This window comes from Paroedura picta, chromosome 16 (assembly GCF_049243985.1).
Source record: "Paroedura picta isolate Pp20150507F chromosome 16, Ppicta_v3.0, whole genome shotgun sequence".
NCBI lineage: Eukaryota > Metazoa > Chordata > Lepidosauria > Squamata > Gekkonidae > Paroedura > Paroedura picta.
Window position 1 is genome coordinate 17526728 of NC_135384.1, and position 19725 is coordinate 17546452.

General features: G+C 46.5%; 1 protein-coding gene across 7 annotated transcripts in view; it reads right to left on the minus strand.

Annotated features, from left to right (window-relative positions):
- The window catches only part of PPFIA3 (PPFI scaffold protein A3), a 69132-nt gene continuing 49407 nt past the window's right edge, over window positions 1-19725 (minus strand). For 5 of the 7 annotated variants that reach the window (XM_077313694.1, XM_077313698.1, XM_077313697.1 and 2 more), the window contains exons 20-30: window positions 19147-19228; window positions 16868-17068; window positions 13554-13616; window positions 12749-12775; window positions 10196-10371; window positions 8599-8696; window positions 7979-8154; window positions 6790-6858; window positions 6524-6695; window positions 3897-3971; window positions 1-1770 (exon numbers count right to left, since the gene is read on the minus strand). In XM_077313694.1, the coding sequence (XP_077169809.1) occupies window positions 3913-3971; window positions 6524-6695; window positions 6790-6858; window positions 7979-8154; window positions 8599-8696; window positions 10196-10371; window positions 12749-12775; window positions 13554-13616; window positions 16868-17068; window positions 19147-19228 (1123 nt within the window). In that variant the 3' untranslated portion in view covers window positions 1-1770; window positions 3897-3912. Of the gene's footprint in view, window positions 1771-1802; window positions 3626-3896; window positions 3972-6523; window positions 6696-6789; window positions 6859-7978; window positions 8155-8598; window positions 8697-10195; window positions 10372-12748; window positions 12776-13553; window positions 13617-16867; window positions 17069-19146; window positions 19229-19725 lie in introns of those variants that run through there. The other 2 variants (XM_077313693.1, XM_077313696.1) reach the window with 2 other exon arrangements.

Here is a 19725-nt window from a genome sequence, read left to right on the forward strand (position 1 = left end):
GTCAGTGTTTTCAAACTTTTTTTCTTTTTGTCATTTTTTTAAAACATTTCCTGTCACTCACGCCACTTCTGCCCCTTCCTCTCCCCCCATCACCTCGAGGCAAACAGGACACTGAACCCACCGGAAGAACTTCTCTTCCTGTACCTCAGCTTCCTGTCTGCCCCTTACAATCTGCCTGAATTTTTTTTTTGTCAAGATTGTATTTTTTTTCTCCCCCACTTCATGCAAAACAACCCCCTTTGGTTTGCCCCTCACCCCAGCACACCCTTCCCCAGAAAATAAAATTAAAAAAAAATTAAAAAACCCAGAAGGCAGAAAATATAAACATCAAATGAAAATTACGGGCGTGCAGGGGAGAGGGGGTGGGTGGGGGGACCGATACATTGTTAAATTAACAGAGAACTGGTAACGGCGGTTCAAAAAAAGAAAAAAAATTCAATTTACACGAGATTCCACAGCACAGATATACACAGAAAATACAACTCTTATATTACAATTGTCTTGGAGGGCAGGAGTCTGTGTGCCATATCTTTAAAGTCCAGAGGTGTAGTGCCCAATTCCAGGCTGAGATATCCCCCTTTCAATTGGGGATTGAAATCTGAAATTTGAAAATTCTATTCCTTCCCACCCCCTTAGAGCTAATCCCCTCCCCCACATTCTGCCATGACAGTTTTTGCCCCTCGAGCCAGATCTGCCATTTTTCCCTCTGGCATAATTTCACCACCACACCAGAAAGCTTCCGGCTCCCCCACCCCCCACACACTTTGAGGGTTTTTCCACTCCATTAATCCAGACCTTTCTTCTTGGTTGGGGAGAGGGTAGTGTGCATGGAGCCGCAACTTGGGAGGGAAAAGGGGGGTGGGAGGGCTGTGGCTTTCTAAGAACGGGATTCCTTATATATGCCAAGATACAGCTGCTTCTGGGGGGGAGGCAGTAGCTACGGATAACAGGCATTCCCAAATTCATAGCTTTGGATCAGCCTGCAGGGGGAAACTGCTGCCATGTGTGGGCATGGCTCTTGATTCAGTGCTTCTCTCCTGACTCCCCATCCTGGCTCGGGAGAAAAACAGATGATCTGCTTCCTGCCCGCTCCCCCCTATTGCTAAGATGAGGCCTGGGGAAGAGGTCGGAGGGGGGAAGAAATGGGCTTTGAGCAGCAAATGCCCTCCTGGGACTCATGAGGTGAAAACAGGGCAGAGTAGCAGCAATGCAGAAGTGCCAATGGAACATTTAGCACCCTTGGGATGGTTGGGAGCAGACTGGGTTCCCAGGGCAGGTGGGCTGGTTGGTCCGATCCGTGGCAACAGGAAGGCAAGGTGAGATACCCCCCCCACCCTGGACCCTTTGGGGAGGGGGAAGAGGGGACGGACATATCAGAGCGCAACAGAGTAGGGGTGGGGGTGTGTGTAATATTTCTGTTCACATTCTTTACACCCCTGCCCGGAATAACAACAACAATAAATAGACACCAGAGTTGAAGCCCCAGTTCCCCTGCACAGTGGGGGAGAGGCTTCCTCCCCAGCTTTAGTCCCTGGAGTTCGCCGGTGGCCACAAGCCATTGCTGCGAGGAAAACAGGGGACTGGGGGCGGGGAGAACACGCCCTGGCTCTCTCCGGCATCCCCCTGGGCTCCCCCACATTCCTTCTGTGCAGCAGCAGCAGCAGCAGCAGCTCCCCACAGTCTAGCTCAGAGTGTGTGATGAGGAAGGTGGGGCAGCAGCAGAAGTCCTCCTGTCCAAGGCAAGGTGAGCAGACACACCCAGGACGTTGTCTACAGGAGAAAGAAGTTGGGGCAGAAAGAGACAGGACAGGAATGAGCAGCCCTGCTGTTGCTGTGGATGAGAGGGAGCACCTGGCTCAGTTCAGACATCCCGCAAAAGTGCAGGCTGCTGATTTCTTCATTTTATTTGCTTATAATTCTCTTTTTCCCCACCCTATTGCCTGAGAATAAGGGCGGGTTCCATCAAATAAAATCATCATCTAAGAGAAAATATAGATCAAATGCAAATCTACTAAATAAATACAGTTGAAATTTAAATACAAAACACCAATTCACAATTGCCTAGCTCTTCTGCTACCGGAGAAGGAGACAGGAGGTGGGAGGGTCACGCTAGCCCCAGCATTAATAGGGGGGCCAGCAAAATTCAGATGTTGTTTTAGGCCTCAACCATAAGCTTGGAGGAACTGCTCTGTTTTGCAAGCCCTGCAGAGCCCTTCAAGGTTGAGAGGGGACACGATGGCTCTCTTGAATAACTGAAAGGTTGTCACTTGGTGGAGGGCAGGGAGCGGTTCCTGTTGGCAGCAGAGGACAGGACCTGCAGGAATGGTTTTAAACTATGTCTAGAATGTTACCGGCTAACATAACAGGAATTTTTTTTTTCACCAAATAGTTCAGCAGAGAAATCAGCTGCCTGAGGAGGTGGTGAGCTCCCCCTCACTGTCAGTCCTCAAGCAGCGACTGGACAGATACTTATCCTGGATGCTTGAGGCTGATCCTGCATTGAGCAGAGGGTTGGCCTAGATGACCTGTCTGGCCCCGTCCAACTCTAGGAGTCTATCGGTATGCATGCATCCCCCCATCCTGGCCGCCCTAAGGCCTACCTAGGCATCATTGCAGGGAAGGCCTGGTTCCAACCCAACATTGCTGGGATTATTTATTTATTATGGGATTATTGTCTGCCCTGTTTTTGGGAACTCAGGGCAGATTGCATTCTGTGGTTCAATGCAATCCCTATATAAAAGTTAAAATTAGTTCAGGTTAAAACAGAAACACTTACTTTAAAATCTTATACCTTAAAACCCTAAATTAACAATAAATATTAAATATTAAAATTTACTGGAACATTGTCTCTATGGGGTAGAGAGGGAGGAGAGTCATTCAATCTAAAGTAGAACATCTCAGCTTGGTGGGAGTCAGGCAGAGAGGCCAGCATAATTGTATATTATTTCTGCCCTCAACCATAGGTGAAACAGCTCTATCTTGCAAGCCTGGTGGAACTGCTGAAGGTGCCGCAGGACTTTCATGTCTTCTGGCACAGCATTCCACCAGGAACATCTGAATTGCAAGACATCAACGTTCCACTGTATCCTGCTTTCATCATGCTGCATCTGGAGTCCTGTGTGCAGTTTTGGAGGCCTCACCTCCAAAATTATGTGGACAGGATGGAGTTGATACAGAAGAGGGTGACGAAGATGACAAGGGATCTGGAGACCCAGCCCCATGAGGAGGAAAGGCTGAGGAATTGGGGTCAAAGCACTTACAAGGAAGTGCTTCCCCATGACCGATTATGCACTGGAGGTTTCATGCCGGGCTGCAGGCTGGGGTTTTAGTCGTGGCAGGTTGCCCCACCTCTTCCTGCACCCACATGGGGGAGCATTTGGCCTGATGCACCTCATCCGCCCCCCACCATTTGTGCTCCTGATAGGGGGGTGGGGCAGTGAAGTTCCCAGTGCATAAACGGTCCATGGGAGGAATTGCTGAGAAATCACTCTGGACTTTCTGGTTCTTACCTGTCAATGTTCATTCCTCCCAAGACTCTTACCTCTGACTTCCAGTTCCAGAGCAGAGAAGGCTTTAAGAAAATGACTGTAGAAGGATGAGGGGGGGCACTTAGTTGGTGGCTGGCCTGCGAGGAAGGAGAGGGCTCGTTTTCCCCTGCAAATGCTTTATCGTTCTAACCAGGCTCATTTCTGGTTTGAGAAAAAGGGCCAAGTGGATATTTGCAGGGGAGAACTGATAGGCAGGGGAGAGGTCAAGCACCTGCCTGCCACCTGCTTATTCTCCTTTGCAAATCCCTCCCCATGGATTCAGAAAGCACCACCTAGGTACAACAACCCTTCCTTGCTTCTGGGCTGCCAGAGTTCGACCAATGGCAAACATTTTTAGTGCATACTGACCTCCGCTGGCTTGGCATTAACAGGAGTACGTTCGCACCGACATACTGTCTGCCCGTTGGCTACCTAATGAGTTCCCTAAGAGGAGAGAAGAGAAGAGAAGAGAAGAGAAGAGAAGAGAAGAGAAGAGAAGAGAAGAGAGAAGAGAAGAGAAGAGATAGAGAAGAGAAGAGAAGAGAAGAGAAGAGAAGAGAAGAGAAGAGAAGAGAAGAGAAGAGAGGAAAGAAGAGAAGAGAAGAGAGGAAAGAAGAAAGAGAAGAGAAGAGAAGAGAAGAGAAGAGAAGAGAGAAGAGAAGAGAAGAGAAGAGAAGAGAAGAGAAGAGAAGAGAAGAGAAGAGAAGAGAAGAGAAGAGAGAAGAGAAGAGAAGAGAAGAGAAGAGAAGAGAAGAGAGGAAAGAAGAGAAGAGAGAAGAGAAGAGAGAAGAGAAGAGGAAGAGAAGAGAAGAGAAGAGAAGAGAAGAGAAGAGAAGAGAAGAGAGGAAAGAAGAGAAGAGAAGAGAGGAAAGAAGAGAAGAGAAGAGAAGAGAAGAGAAGAGAAGAGAAGAGAAGAGAAGAGAAGAGAAGAGAGGAAAGAAGAGAAGAGAAGAGAAGAGAAGAGAAGAGAAGAGAAGAGAAGAGAGGAGAAGAGAGGAAAGAAGAGAAGAGAAGAGAAGAGAAGAGAGAAGAGAAGAGAGAGAAGAGAAGAGAAGAGAAGAGAAGAGAAGAGAAGAGAAGAGAAGAGAGGAAAGAAGAGAAGAGAAGAGAGGAAAGAAGAGAAGAGAAGAGAAGAGAAGAGAAGAGAAGAGAAGAGAAGAGAAGAGAAGAGAAGAGAAGAGAAGAGAAGAGAAGAGAAGAGAGGAAAGAAGAGAAGAGAAGAGAGGAAAGAAGAGAAGAGAAGAGAAGAGAAGAGAAGAGAAGAGAAGAGAAGAGAAGAGAAGAGAAGAGAGGAAAGAAGAGAAGAGAAGAGAAGAGAAGAGAAGAGAAGAGAAGAGAAGAGAGGAGAAGAGAGGAAAGAAGAGAAGAGAAGAGAAGAGAAGAGAAGAGAAGAGAAGAGAAGAGAAGAGAAGAGAAGAGAAGAGAAGAGAAGAGAAGAGAAGAGAGGAAAGAAGAGAAGAGAAGAGAGGAAAGAAGAGAAGAGAAGAGAAGAGAAGAGAAGAGAGAGAAGAGAAGAGAAAAAAGGTAACTATAATGTAGCACTCACCCTTCCGAGCTGCGAAAAGTCATGCAGGGATAAGAGGATCTAAAGTTATGCTGGCAAGGCAAACAATCCACTTTGTTCTACCCACCCACTCCTATTTGGGTACAAGCTGCCCACCAGGGGCACAGAAAAGGGGGGACATTGATTTATTTATTGAACAACATTTATATCTTGACATTCTGCCCTCCTGCCCACCAAGCCAGCTAACAGATATAAATCACAGTTTCAAACCACTAAAACTAACGACAACAACAATCCAACATTTTTCTTTAATTCATGGCAACAACATCCCCAGGGTTTTTTGTCACCCTAGTAACAGGCAAATTGTGATTTGTTTTCTGAATGATGTTTGGGAGATACGACGGGGCCCAGGGGGAATCCGTGTCAGAGGGACCTTGGCATCTCTTGCCAGCCCCTTTTTCCACAGTGGTGTGTGCTTTTTCGACTTTGAGCTTTCCAGGCAAGTGCTTGGACTTTTCATTCCAGAAAGCAAATGGGGTTACAATTAGGTGGGTCACCATTTTGATCTGAAGCAGCAGAACAAAGTTTGAGTCCAGTGGTACCTTTAAGACCAACAAAGTTTTACTCAGGTGTATGCACACTTCTTCAAATATGTATTCAGGTATCTGGTGAAGCATGCATGTACACAAAAGCTCATACCTTGAATAAATTTTGTCAGATCACATGTGGTGGAAGTGAGTTTGGGGGGAGGAGGAATTTCATAGAGATCGGAAAATTATAAGACAAAAGTTAGATCCATCAATTCTATTAGTTATCTTTAATTTATTCCTGAACGGTAATGCTCACTGTAAGCAGAAAACATTGGTCATGTTTCTCATCGTAGCAACCAGAATGATAATTGCTACAAATTGTAAAAATGCGGGAAATATCATATTAGATAAGTGGAAAAACAAAATAAGGCAATTTATGATTTTGAAAAAATTAACGAAATACATTAAAGTAATTCAAGTGTGGGGGGGAGAAGAATGAAGATTTCAATTACATTTTTGGATTGTAATATATGTAAAATGATAATTTAATTGAAGACTTGAGAATTGTTATAAAAATTATGTTTAAAAAAAATGATCAGAATAATGAATAAATTTTCAGAGTATTAGTATTTTCTTTGGTTTTTCTTATGGTTCTTTTCTGTATGGTCTTCATTTATATCTATTATTGTTCTTTTTGAAATTAAATAAAACTATTATTAAAAAGAATAATCGAACTTTGTAAGTCTTAAAGGTGCTACGAGACTCAATCAACAGTTACATTTGTAAAGTATTCAGTGGCTGCCCTCAATTATTCATTCCATGTGAGGAAGGAAATTCTGTACATGCTGAGGAAGAAAGAGATACCAGCAGGTTTGAGGGAAATGAACACAAAAATTAATGCCTCCGGTGGGGTTTCTCATGATAGGCTCCGGTGGGGTTTCTCACAGTGGCTCCTTGCTTACCCTCTGGCTGCATCTTACGAAGCTGCACCCCGGGTGAGGTAATGGAGGCCACGGAGGCTGTGCGGAAATTGGCCGGCAGCATCTCAGCTGAATCAGGGCTGACACCGCGGAGGTCCTTCTCCCGGAACATCTTTCGCCAGGATGGGGAACGGCTGAAAGTCTTGGCACTGTCCTGAGAAAGGCAAGAATCAAAAAGCATATGAGTAAGCTGGGATGACCTTGCAAAAATGGGAGGGGTGTGAAGGAGTGAAGGAGGATAAACTCACCTCATCCAGTCGCCGATCTGTTCCCATGGAAATGAGGTTCCCAAATTCTTTTTCCAAAATCTGCCTAGTCTAAATGGAAATGGAGGAAGTTTTTACAAAAATGTGTTGGACTCTCTTCCCCCTCTTTGGTTCTTGTTGCTCTACAAGGTGTATCCCTCTGCCACAGAAGAATGGAAGAGGAGCAGGACAGGTATGATTGCTCACTTACTCCAGGGGTGGCACATGCTGGCAGAGGCTCATGGTAATTGTAGTCCATGGGCATCCGCAGAGCCACAGTTTGGCCACCCAACGACTAGTCCAACATCCTATTCCACAGTGACCAATCCAGAAGGTCCATAAGCAGGCTGTGGAAGCTCAAGCCTACTTCTGTTGCAGCCCCTCAGTACTGGTTCCATTATGGCTAATTATTCATGAGCTGGCCTTGTACGAATTTGCATAATCCCTCCTTTTTTGCATTGTCACTGTTGACATATGGCAACTCCACGGGGTTTTTAAGGCAAGAGACATTAAGAGGTGGCTTGTGTTTGTCTACCTGCCTATCTCAGCCTTGGACTTCTGGGTGTCTCCCATCCAAACACTAACCAGAGCTGACCTTGCTTAGCTTTCAAGATCCCATAAGATCAGGCTAGTCTGGGCTACCCAGGCCAGGGCATTCCCCATTTAAGTCCTATTAAATCAGTAGCCATCGCTATGTCCCCTGGCAGTGAATTCCACAAAATGACTCTCTGTGGTGTGAAGGATGTTATTTTTGTCTGTCTTGAATCCACTGCCCACCAACACATTTGGGTGGTCTAGTAGGAGGTGGATTCTCTGTATCCATTTTCTCTGCCCCATGCATTGTTCATGAGCCCTTAGCTGGGGTACCTGGGATGGCAGAACAAGCAGTATGTGAAGGAGAAGGTGTACTTTGGGGGCCAAACGGCTTCTGAGACATGGCTAGCAGTCAAGCAGATGGGCTTTCTCACCCTGGCTCTTTCTAGATCTCTTGCGATTATTTCGTTTGGCTCTTTAATTGCAAAAAGGTACCAACCCTTGTGCTAGGCAATGGAAAAGGTTCCAGGGCTGCCCTATCACCTTTCAAGGAAGCACCAGGGACAGATCATCTCTCTCTCTCCCTCCCCTCCCGTTCACTCCTGGGTTCTCTGTCCTTCTCCCCACCTTATCCATCTTCCCCAGGACTGATCCTGACCTGTGTGTTCTGTGTAGGGATCTGCAGCAGCAGGGCCAAGTCATTGCAATCAAAGGTGTCATCCAGGGCAAGGAGGGCCCCATGTACCCCACTTTCCACCAGGTTATTGGCAAACTCTTTTAGTCCAATCATCTGCACCCAGCACATAACACGTTCGTTGGACCAGACCATTACATCTAGAAAGGGAGGAAAAGAAGACAGAGGTCTGCAAGGTCTCTCCTGTTTGATTCTCAGTCCTGCTGTGTCAATGATGTCCTCCTCACTCTGAATCTCTTGGGTGGGGCCAGAGATTCCATAAGATCAAATGGGCCCCCAATGGAGAACCCACCAGGGAGAACATCACTGAACAGATATTGCAACAGAAATAAGACCTAGACTGATGCTGCTGCTGAATATGGAACGTTACGGGATGTGACTTTAAAGGTTTTAAATTTTACTAATTAACTTGTGTTATTGTTATTTTATTGTTGCACACTGCCCTGAGCCAGTTTCGGGAGGGCGGTATACAATACAAGGAAAGTAAAAACACTGGGCTGCTCAACAGATCACTGAGATAAGACATGTGAAGCACTGTGAAAACTCAAGTGCATTATAATATTGTTCAATAGGTCCAACCATACCTTTGATTTGGTTCTGACTCTCTTCCCTCCTCCGTTCCAGTTCTTTCCGGTCATAGTTAAGACGCTTCAGGCACATGATTCCATAATGGAGGCTCACCCTAGGACAAATACAAGCAGAAAATATATCTTGTAGATTGGATACGAGTGGTGGAATACATGCTTTTGCCTCCCAGGTTCAATTCTGGCTACTTCCAATTAAACTTTCCACTGCCTGAGACCTTGAAGAAGAGCTGCCAGGTGGTGTAGACAATACCAAGCTTGATGGATGAAGGTGGCCGAGGCAGCTTCTCTATGGCTAATAGCCGCTGTGGCCAAAAGGAACCTCCACGTTCAGATGCAGGCAACCTCTGAATACCAGTATCAGAAGGCCACATCAGGGGATGTCTTCAGCCTCTGTCCCTTGTTTGCCTAGCCCTCTAGGGCAGGGCTAGTCAACCTGTGGTCCTCCAGATGTTCATGACTACAATTCCCATGAACCCCTGCCAGAAAATGCTGGCAGGGGTTCATGGGAATTGTAGTCCATGAACATCTGGAGGACCACAGGTTGACTACCCCTGGTCTAGGGCAACTGGTTGGCAACTGTGTGAAGCAGGATGTTGGACTAGGTGGACCACTGGTCTGACCCACCAGGGCTCCTTTTATGTTCTTAAAAGAGTGAGCTGGGCCAGGGTTCAGCTCTCACCTCTGCCTCCAACTATTTTTTTAATTTTCTCACCAGAAGCATCTCTTTTCTTCTACAATACAAGGAAAGTAGAAGCAGTGTCCTGCCTTACTTGCCTGTTGTACAGATCCCTGGGATTATACATGTGAAGCACTTTGAAAACTCAAATGCATTATAATATTGCTCAGTATAACTGGAGCTATAGCTGCCTAATACTTCTCATCCCAGGATAATGGACTTCTGTAGCCCTGGTAAACAGCAACAATCTGCCTTCACACTAGTAATTCCAGATATTTCTTCTAATCACATCCAGCTATGTTTTTTTTTAAAATCAAATATAACTTCCAGAAATGGTCGGAGGTTTCCTTTTTTTTTCTTTTTCAGCAATGATGTTCTTTTTCTCCATCGCAGCAATGTCCCACCTGAGAGGAACACACCCACCCAGACATAATATACACAAATCACCCTGGAGTTTGGTAACATGCCAATATAAAAGCTGGCAGCAGAGATGCAGTTACAAAGTGGCCTATGCAGGTGGAGAGGTGCTAAAGAGTCTCTGGGAGATACTGATGCCGTCAGAAAGATTTTGCTTCCTCTCACCCTCAGCAGCAGCCATGTCTGAGGGAAGAAAGGGAGAAGAGGCTTTCTCCAGAGTGTGCGTGAGATGGATTGTATCCCACAGGGGCACTGGTAATGCCCCCAGACTTCCATTTCCATCTGAATCAGGTATGAAGGTGGGGGTGAGCTGTGTTGCCCACCATAAAGACGAAGGGAATATCTCTGACCAGTTCTCAGCAGTCTCACACTTCCCAGAATCCCTTGCAGATATTGGTACAACCAGAACAGGTAATCTCTTCTGCAACTTCGTTATACCTCTAGTATAAAACAAGCCTTAACCGTGGCAATTTTCAACTCTTCTTCCTCCCTGGCCCTCACCGGTGAAAGCTGTCCACCATCTTAAGCTGGCCCCGCAGTTCCTTCTTATTGAGGTGGTCCAACATCCGGGCATCGACCAGCGACTCCATGAAATAGCTGCGGTACTGAGGCAAACCCAGGCTGGGCAGCCAGTCGTTCCCCACCCATTCGTGGTTCATGTCACCATAGGCCAAGATCTGCAGCAACAGAGGAAGAAGGACGCCGTGTGTGTGAGAGAGAAGATGAGGCAAAGGACTTCTGGCAGGGCCCTTTCTCATCCTCACCTCACTCCTTCAACTTTTGGTCTTTCCCTGTTTTACCATACAGATTTCCTCTATGTGTGAAGGCTCTGTTTAACCCAGCAGAACATGACCCAGGGGCTTTGATTCAAATCTCCACTCTGCCACTAAGGCTCACCACATGGACCAGCCAGACAGCCTGGTGTAGCAGTTACAGCACCAGACTGGGATCTGGGAAAATTTGCTGTGAATCTTCAATCTGTCAAGGACTGTGACCTTGGGCCCTTCACTCTTTCTCTCTCAGATGTTTTTGGGGGATACATGTATCTGGATTTCCCCAACCCAACCCACGTTCCCTGCAGTCATAAAGAAGCTGAATTTTGAAATGTTGTTTTAAAGTTCAGAAGGAGCATTTTTCTTTTCTTTTTTTGCTTGGAACTGTGTTGTGTGGGAAGAAGGGACTCCTTCCCCCTTCTCCCCATTTTCAGGAACTGAAACAGCACCTGGCAGAATATGTATACAATGTTGGGGCAACATGTGCTCAGAATAGTCTGTGTGTAACTCCAAGGTCAGGTAAATAACACCCTGCTGAGGAACACATAAGCCTCTCAAAATGGTCAGAGAGGGAACTCCTCCTCCCATGCCGTGGTTTTAAGTGGGAAAGGACTCCTGATCTTTAAAATGACATTCCCTGTGGTTGCTGTGTGACTGTGGGGAAAACAAGTTGGGTCAGGGAAGACTAAGTATAACTTGCCCCAAAATGTAAGGTCTAGTTTGGTCCTCAAAGTAAACTAACTCACAGGGTTATTTACTAACACATACAAAGGGAAAACAACGTTGCAAGCTGTTGTGGATCCTCAATGGAGAGCAAAGCAGGATATAAATATCAAAGTAAACACACTTGGGCAAACCCCAATTGTTGGGGTGATATAGAAATGGCTGAGTGACTCTTAAATAAAGCTCTAATGATCACATCATCCTAGTACTCATGCAATCTCTTACTAGTCTATGAAACTCTTGGAACAAAGCAAATACAAGTCAGTGTATTTGCTGGTGATTTATATAATAGCTATTGTACAATATCCCACAATGCTCAATAACAGGTGGCCTCCTCTTTCTGTAAAACTAGGAAGTACAAGAAGAATAGGCCAATTGCCAGAGCACAATGAGAAAGAAAACACATTAGAAAGAAAACAAATGATTCAAACAGCATGCAAAGGAGACCTATAGATTTCTGGTTCTACCCGTACTCTCCCACCACTAATAAAAAAACAAGGAAATCAAATGCACCTGTGATCATATTTGTATCCACCTGTGGGTACAAACCCAGGATAGCCTCAAACAAGTTACAGAAATGAAAAGAAATTATTTTCAGTTTAAGGGCAGGAGGTTCCCACTGTCTACAGTCTATCCATTGTTCTAGTTTGGGACCAAAAAACCACAAGATCTACCAATGGATGCCAAGTCTCCCCATTCATATACTGCAGATTCTCACAACACTCATTGTATGCTAGGGATAGAGGAGGCATGTACAGTTCATTACTGTATGGCTCCAAACAAAGTCACATGATAAACCTATGAAGCTGCCTTATTATATATTGAACAGCCATGGATGCCCCACCTCCAGTAGGGATCAAGAAATCTGCAGAGGAAAGTCAGGCAGAGCTCAGGTATAGATTTCTGCAAACACGGGGAGGGGGGAGGGAATTATGAAAATATTTTTTTTAACTGCTGACCAACCATATGGAGTTGCCAATTTTTAAAGTGGTCCCTCCAGATGTCATTTCAGATATCAGTTTAATCTGCAGGTGCCAGGTGACGTCATTTAGTTCCATGCATTGAAAAGTTTCACCTGCACATTTCTGCCCATTAAGCCTCTATGAAAGCGACAGGATGTTTTCTTCCAGGCCGGTTGGCAACTGTACATTGGACAGAGCTAGTGTGGCACAGCAGCTAAAGCTGAAATGCTGCAGTGGCAGTAAGCCCCCAACGAGCAACAGTGGATTTACTTCTGAGCAGACCTGCTTCAGATGGCTCCCTGAGAGTGAGTGTGAGCATGTCCCCAGTTCACATGTTGCCTTGCATGGGACTGACTCACTAGGCGGCCATGAGTGGGTGTCCCGGCTTCTCAGCCTACTCCCTGCTGTTAAACATTCCCCTCTTCCCCCCCCCCACACACATACACACAGAGAGGCATGCAAAAAGAGAGAAGGCCACAGTACACATCCCTCCCCTACCTGCTCCCAGCTGATCTCCTTTGTTCCCCCATACACACACATACACACAGAGAGGCATGCAAGAAAAGAGAAGGCCGCAGTACACATCCCTCCCCTACCTGCTCCCAGCTGATCTCCTTTGTTTCCTGGGTAGAGGTTAAATGTGAAGCAGAAAAGAAAGCAGAAAGGCAGGATTAGACACACACTGTTCTCACATTCTATTGGTAATGCCGGAAGTAAAAAGGGAAGTGCTCCTACCACTGAACAGTTTGAGTCCAGGGGCACCTTTAAGACCCACAAAGTTTCATTCAAGGTGTAAGCTGCTTCCAATATCTGAAGAAGTGTGCTTGCACATGAAAGGTTATACCTTGAATGACATTTTGTTGGTCTTAAAGGTGCCAATGGAATCCAACTTTGTTCTTCTGCTTCAGACCAAGAGGTGACCCACCAGAACCTGTTCCTACTACATATCTCCAGTTGAACTCCTTCATTGTCAAAGCAAACTGACTTGGCACCAAACAATCAGAATTATTATTTTTAGAAAAACCAAACAGTTAAAAAAGAAAGCAAGGGAAGGTACAGAAATTCCTTACTTTAAAGGATGTTATTATTTCCTTAACCTATCTTTTCCACTTCCAGAATAGTAGATCCTTATTTCGAATTCCAGAGAAGGCCACCTTATTATGGAATTTCAGTCTGGAAACTCCACTGACAGCATCAGGATCAACAATTTCAGTCTTCCACAGCAGAAATAGTAATAGGAAGAGGTATAAAGCTGACAGATAGTGGCATCTTTGCATCTTCCTATGTGCAGATCATTATGCATATAGAAGTTGGACACCGGCAACTGCAAGGTGATAGCTTGAAAATCGTTACAAAAGGGGAATGCAACAGGCATGGAGACAACACAGTTCTATCACTTACTGGTTTTGTTGTGGCTGTCAGAGATTCCATCTCTTCATGCGTCATCCACACGTTTCCGGTAGACTGGCCAGGGGAGCAATGAAAGTGAAAGACACTATGAATATTTTAAAACATTCCAGCCTCGCAGATTTGAAGGCTTGCCTCCGCCATTAAGAACCTGTACTACAGTTCCAATGAACACGTGAAGCTGCAGGCCGTTGTTATGTCAAGATGAGTAATGCCAACTCTGAATGGAAGTAGCTCTCTAGGGCAGGGGTAGTCAAACTGCAGCCCTCCAGATGTCCATGGACTCCAATTTCCATGAGCCTCTGCCAACGTTCACTGGCAGGGGCTCATGGGAATTGTAGTCCATGGACATCTGGAGGGCCGCAGTTTGACTACCCCTGCTCTAGGGTCTTCCCATCACTCGTTGCCTAACTAGAGGGGCTTGGGATTGAACTTGAGCTCTTTGGCATGTCAACCAGATGCTTTACCACTAAACCACATCCTCACCCCCAAGGTCATTGAGCTTCCTCCATCAATTGGTCCACTGTGTAGCAACACTCTCTTCTTTGGTTGTCTTCCATTCAAGGACTGACTGTGGCAAACCAACAACTGATCTCATAGGCCTCTTCACCTGACTCTACATCTGCCAGACTATACTCCTTAGAGCAGAGCTTTCTTAATAGCCCTGGAAGGGTTTTCTGAATGGGTGGGAGTGAATTGATTCTATAGACATACATTTTAAATTTGCTATTGGGTGATATGACCATATATGGTCATGTTGACCCCCCTCCCCAAATGGCCAATGATGGGCCTGGAGGAGTTGGGAAGGGGAGGGGCCCCAGGTGGGCGTGTCCACAGCTCTGCTCCCCAACCATATTCAGCATGATCGCACCACTTCTGAGGCTTCTTGAAACCTGAAGAATGTTTCAGGGGTTTCTCAGTGGTTAAAAAATTGAGAAAGGCTGCCGTAGGGAGGTTCAGATCGTGCTGCTTCCCCAACCACATGCTAGGAATGTTATGGGCAATATTACAGTTTAATTTGTACTAGAAATTTTAACCTAACTAGATTTTATATTGTATTTTAGAATGATATGTGATCTTAATTATGCTGTGATTGGCCCGGAGTCTGCTGAGAGAGCAGAATAAGTTAATAAATAAAATAAGCCCTGCTTAGCTCCCAAGCCCAGATGAGCTCAGACTCAACTGTGCTAAACATGCTGCTTGAATTAGACTAGGGTAGGTAAATTCCTTTTCGCTAGCCTTCACTATTTTGTAAAATTTTTGTTTTTGTTTTTTAAAGCATCCACCATCTTCTAGTAGCGCCTTGGAAAATTTATTAGCAAGTTTTCTGGAAGGACTGTAAAACAGAATTATTTCAATGCTTTTCTGCGTGTTTTATTTCCATTGTTCACATGCCATACTGTATGGGGAATTTCTTTCCTTTTCTGCACATGTTTTGCTGCCTTTGGTGGTCACTTCAATATTTCATTGCTGTATCTCTCACTTTTCCGGAGCACTTGGAGATACAAAATATCAAAGCAACCACTAGAGGGAAAAGGGGGGGGGGGCAGTAGGGGCCCACAAGAGGAAATGACATGTGAGTAAAAGCCCTCCATGAGGGTTTGAAGGGCATCCATCTGCAGGCCACACCCACCCATCAGTGTTCAGAAGGGAACTCCGATCATCAGTCTAGGGCAGGGGTAGTCAAACTGCGGCCCTCCAGATGTCCATGGACTACAATTCCCAGAAGCCCCTGCCAGCGAATGCTGGCAGGGGCTCCTGGGGATTGTAGTCCATGGACATCTGGAGGGCCGCAGTTTGACTACCCCTGGTCTAAGGTTTCTTAGCAGTTCCTCTTCTTGGGTCAGTAAGTGCAGCTGCTGCTGGGGCTCAGAGCTTTTCAGTGGCTTCCCCTGGGATCTTGGAAGGGCTTCCTGAGAAAACTCTGCCCGTGTAGAGATTTCATACGTTCTCTAAAGCAGAGCTTTTCCAGTGTGCTTCTGGTGACCCCAGAAGGGAAGTTATGCTTTGCTTCCTTTTGTTAATATTTCTGCTGCCATAAGATTGCAATGTATTTGTTTTGAACACTAAAGTAAACCGCTTTGAGTTCTGCTGACTGGGAGAAAATCAAGATATAAGTATTTCAAATAAATCAGCAAATGTGTAGATAGAATACAGAATCACAGAATCATAGAGTTGGAAGGGACCTCCTGGGGCATCTCGTCCAGTGGTCCGGAACCTTTTTGAGGTTGCAGCCCGTTGCCAAGGGGTGGGGGGGAGAGGGCGAGCACATGCACGTTTACGCCGCCGGCATGCCGGCAACCGCGCTTCTCTCTCCCTCCCTCCCGCAGCAAAAAGCTTGACGGGCCGTGAGCTAATCGGCCGCTTTGGCAGCCTATTTGCTCTCAGCCTGGTGAGCTTCTCGCTGCGGGGGGTGGGCGGGGAGAGAGTAGCGCGGCCCACTGGCGAGGCTCTCGCGGCCCGGCACCGGGCTGCAGACCAGGAGTTCATGACCCCCAATCTAGTCCAACCCCCTGCACTATACAGGACACTCCCAACCCTCTTGCTCACCCACTGTCACCTGCCACCTCCTTGAACCTTCACAGAATCAGCCTCTCTGTCAGATGGCTATCTAGCCTCTGTTTAAAAATGTCCAAAGATGGAGAACCCACCCCCTCCCGAGGAAGCCTGTTCCACTGAGAAACCGCTCTGACGGTCAGGAACCTCTTCTAGATGTTTAGACAGAATTTCTTTCAATGCGTTTGTTATCTAATTAATCTAATTAATCTAATTATTATTATTAATAATAATAATCTGTTTTCCAGAGGGAACTGTGAGCTTTTTTGTTTTGCTTTTTGGTCCTCAACTGTGTTCTTCTTTTGTTTTGAAGTTCCCTTATTCCACATTGTAACCTACCCTGGGTTCCAGAAAGAAAAGTTTAGAAATATTTAACTGAACAAACAAACAGAAATGTGAGTGGATACTGGTTGAGGCCAGTATGATGGTGATGACTGAAGATCAGCCATGGGCCTCTCTTTGCCTCCCCTTCTCAGGTCCTTTTCCTACTCCAGCCTCCCCACTGCACTTGGAGATCACCCCACGTTGGCGTGAAGACAGAATGGCCACCAAGACAATAGTGGAAGCAGAAATGGTGAAATGCATTATTATTATTATTATATTTCAAAGTGGTTTTGTTGTATGTGTATGTTGTGAATCGCTCTGAGCCTGCTTGTGGGGAGGGGCGGTCTAAAAGTTAAAGTATAAATAAATAAGCTCTTGGCTCCTGCAGCCCCCTCTGGGAGTCATGATAGAAGTGGTTCCTGGCTTACCGTGCGGGAAGTGGCCGGGGCGGAGGGACTGGTGAGCGACACCATCTCCTGAATGGCAAGGCGCAGTTTGAGCCGGTGCAGGGGGTTGCTGATGCCGATCTCCCGCTGGATTTCCGTGTCTGACAGGTTGGCCATTATGGCCCCGCTCTTGACATTGGCACGGCAGGCAGCCACGTACCAGGCTGGCATGCCAACCCATAGCTGACAGAGACAAATGGGGGGGGGGGGAGACACATGCGTTTAAGCAGAAGCTGTGCTTTCATAGCTCGGGAAAAAACAGTTATTTCTTACTTTGTCTTATTTGAGAGCCCTGCAGAATAAGCTTCTGATTCCCATTCTTCAAGTAATTAGGGGGACATAGTAGACCTGCTGAGTGAAACCATCATGGAAAGCTTTTGTTGTAGCTTTGAGGAAATTTCAAAGTGCTATCCTAAATAGAGCTATTCCTGCCAAGCCCACTGACATCATTGGACGTAAAAGGGCATAACTCTGTGCTGTTCTGACTCATCTAAGGCAGGGGTAGTCAAACTGTGGCCCTCCAGATGTCCATGGGCTCCAATTCCCATGAGCCCCTGGGGCTCATGGGAATTGGAGTCCATGGACATCTGGAGGACCACAGGTTGACTACCCCTGATCTAAGGCACAAAATCGAACAAAGGCTCATCTAAGGCTCTTTCAATATGGCTGAATTGTATTCATCTCCAATAGACATTTCTTCTGTATGGTGGAGAGTCTGAGGGAGGGCAGTTCTGCAAATCAGAAGAAAGCCAGGGTGGCACAGTGGTTATAGTCTCAGACTTAGGATCTGAGAGGCCAAGGTTCTAATCTCTACGCCGCCATGGGAACTGCTGCCTGACTGTATCCATTTTGGCTCACTTTGGCACAAGCAGTGCCCTCCGCTTAAGGCAATGTACAGAGGGGTGATTTTGCCTTAAGCTGCCCCTCAGTGGGAGAAGGGGCAGTGGGAGAAGACTGCTGACAGGGCGACCTTGAGCCTGACGCAATCACTCTCAGCCTAACCTATGCCTCACAGGGTTGTTGCGGAGATACAAGGGAAGGAAGGAGAACAACATCAGCTGTTGTGACCCTGGGCCCATTCTGCCCATGTTAGATAATGCACTTTCAATGTACTTTAGAAGGGGATTTCCTGTACCGCACAGGAAAATCCAGCTGCATATTCAAAGTGCATTATCCCAGCATAAAAGATATAAGATGCCTGTTAGTGAGGGCAATGTCTTCTGTCCTCACTCTGGCATCTTTCAGTTTTTAAAAGAAGTAGAGGAAAAGTAAACTGGCAGCAGCAGAAAGCTGAACTGACAGCTTCAAGAACTGGAGCAAACATATAATTCCTATTTCCTTTTTCCCTGGGGCAGATTAGGATGTGTGACCAGCCCGGAAGCAAGTGGAGGCCATTGGCCCCTGCACTGCCAGTGGACACAAGACTCAGCTTGCCCCCAGTTACCAGTGTCCCTCCAGGGCAGGCCACCAGGAACTGGCAAGTTAAACCTGTCCCTGGCCTCTCCCTCCAGTCACTTTCCATATCCGGTGCAGGGGACTATGCCTCAGTGCTGGAGCAGCAACACTCCTTTGGGTGCATGTATCTTTCCTGTAGCCAGTGTCTTGAGCTTATATGGGCTATGCAAGAGTTAGTTCCTGGATGCCCAGGTACTACATGCTGCCACTTACCAAGGTATATCTTTCCAACCTCCTTTCTCACCCCAAAACCCAGGATTTATGTATCATCTACACCAGGATATCTAAATGCTATGTAGGAGGCAGCCCCCTTTGTAGCCGCTTGCAAAGTAACTGTCTTCTCATCCAGAACTCAAATCAGTCCTGTTTCACTAGTCTGACCTCACCTTCATGTCCATTTATTCTACACAACTGGTGCACTCAAGGCCTCTTAAACACACGGAGCTTTCAAGTGTGTTTATTGTGTCCGATTGTTTTAAGTACATGCAAAACCCCCACTCAAACGCATATGAAAACACTAGTCAGGACTGGCTGCGGTTTCTTGTGGAAATCCTGTGCAAAATTACTCCAGTCTAAGCCAGCTAAATGTCATTGGGTTTAGACCGGAATCACTCTGCCTAGAAATATGCTGTGAATGGCCAACCAAAGTTTGTCCCTGCACAATGTGTGAACTGGCTTGCAGCTGTGTTCTTCTCAGCTGCCCATGAAGCTCTGCTCTGACATAACTGGTGTCATTTTCTTCCCCTCCCTCGTGTCAGTTCTGCCTCACAGCCCATCATTCAAACCTCTCCCTCCACCCTCCTTACCTCCAGCCACGACACAACGGTGGGACCATCCCAGGCAGCGAAAGGCAAGCCCTGTCGGCAAGCTTCTTCCAATAACTCGTGCCTGAGAAGAAACAGACACAAACTCAGAAAGAAAGCAAAGAGGCGATGATCTCAAAACCTGTGACTTCCATCTGAGCAAACACTTCCTTTCTCTTTCATCTTTCCTTGGCCTGCTGCTCCGGGTTTTCTGGTCAGCATTAATGCATTTTAAAAGTTTCAATTTTATATTCCTGCTCATCTTTAACAGTGGGCTTGCTGTTATAATAACTAGCTAAGAGCTAAGTGGGCAGAGAGTGGGCATGGTCTGTCTGAGGAAGGGCCCAATTGACACGCGCTTCGCCCACTCCCGCCCACCTAGCTGGCCAGGGGCTCTCTGCCGCCATTGCTGGCAGTTTGCCCCTGGACGCTCCCCAGGACACATGTAAGTGCCCTAGGGGTGGGGGCCTCCATTCCCGTTGGGCTGAGAAGCCCCCTCTGCAAGGCGGCAAGCGGGCTTCTTGGCCAAATGGGAAACCACGGGGGCAGCCGTTCAGCTCCCCCATGGTCCCAGTGCACTCT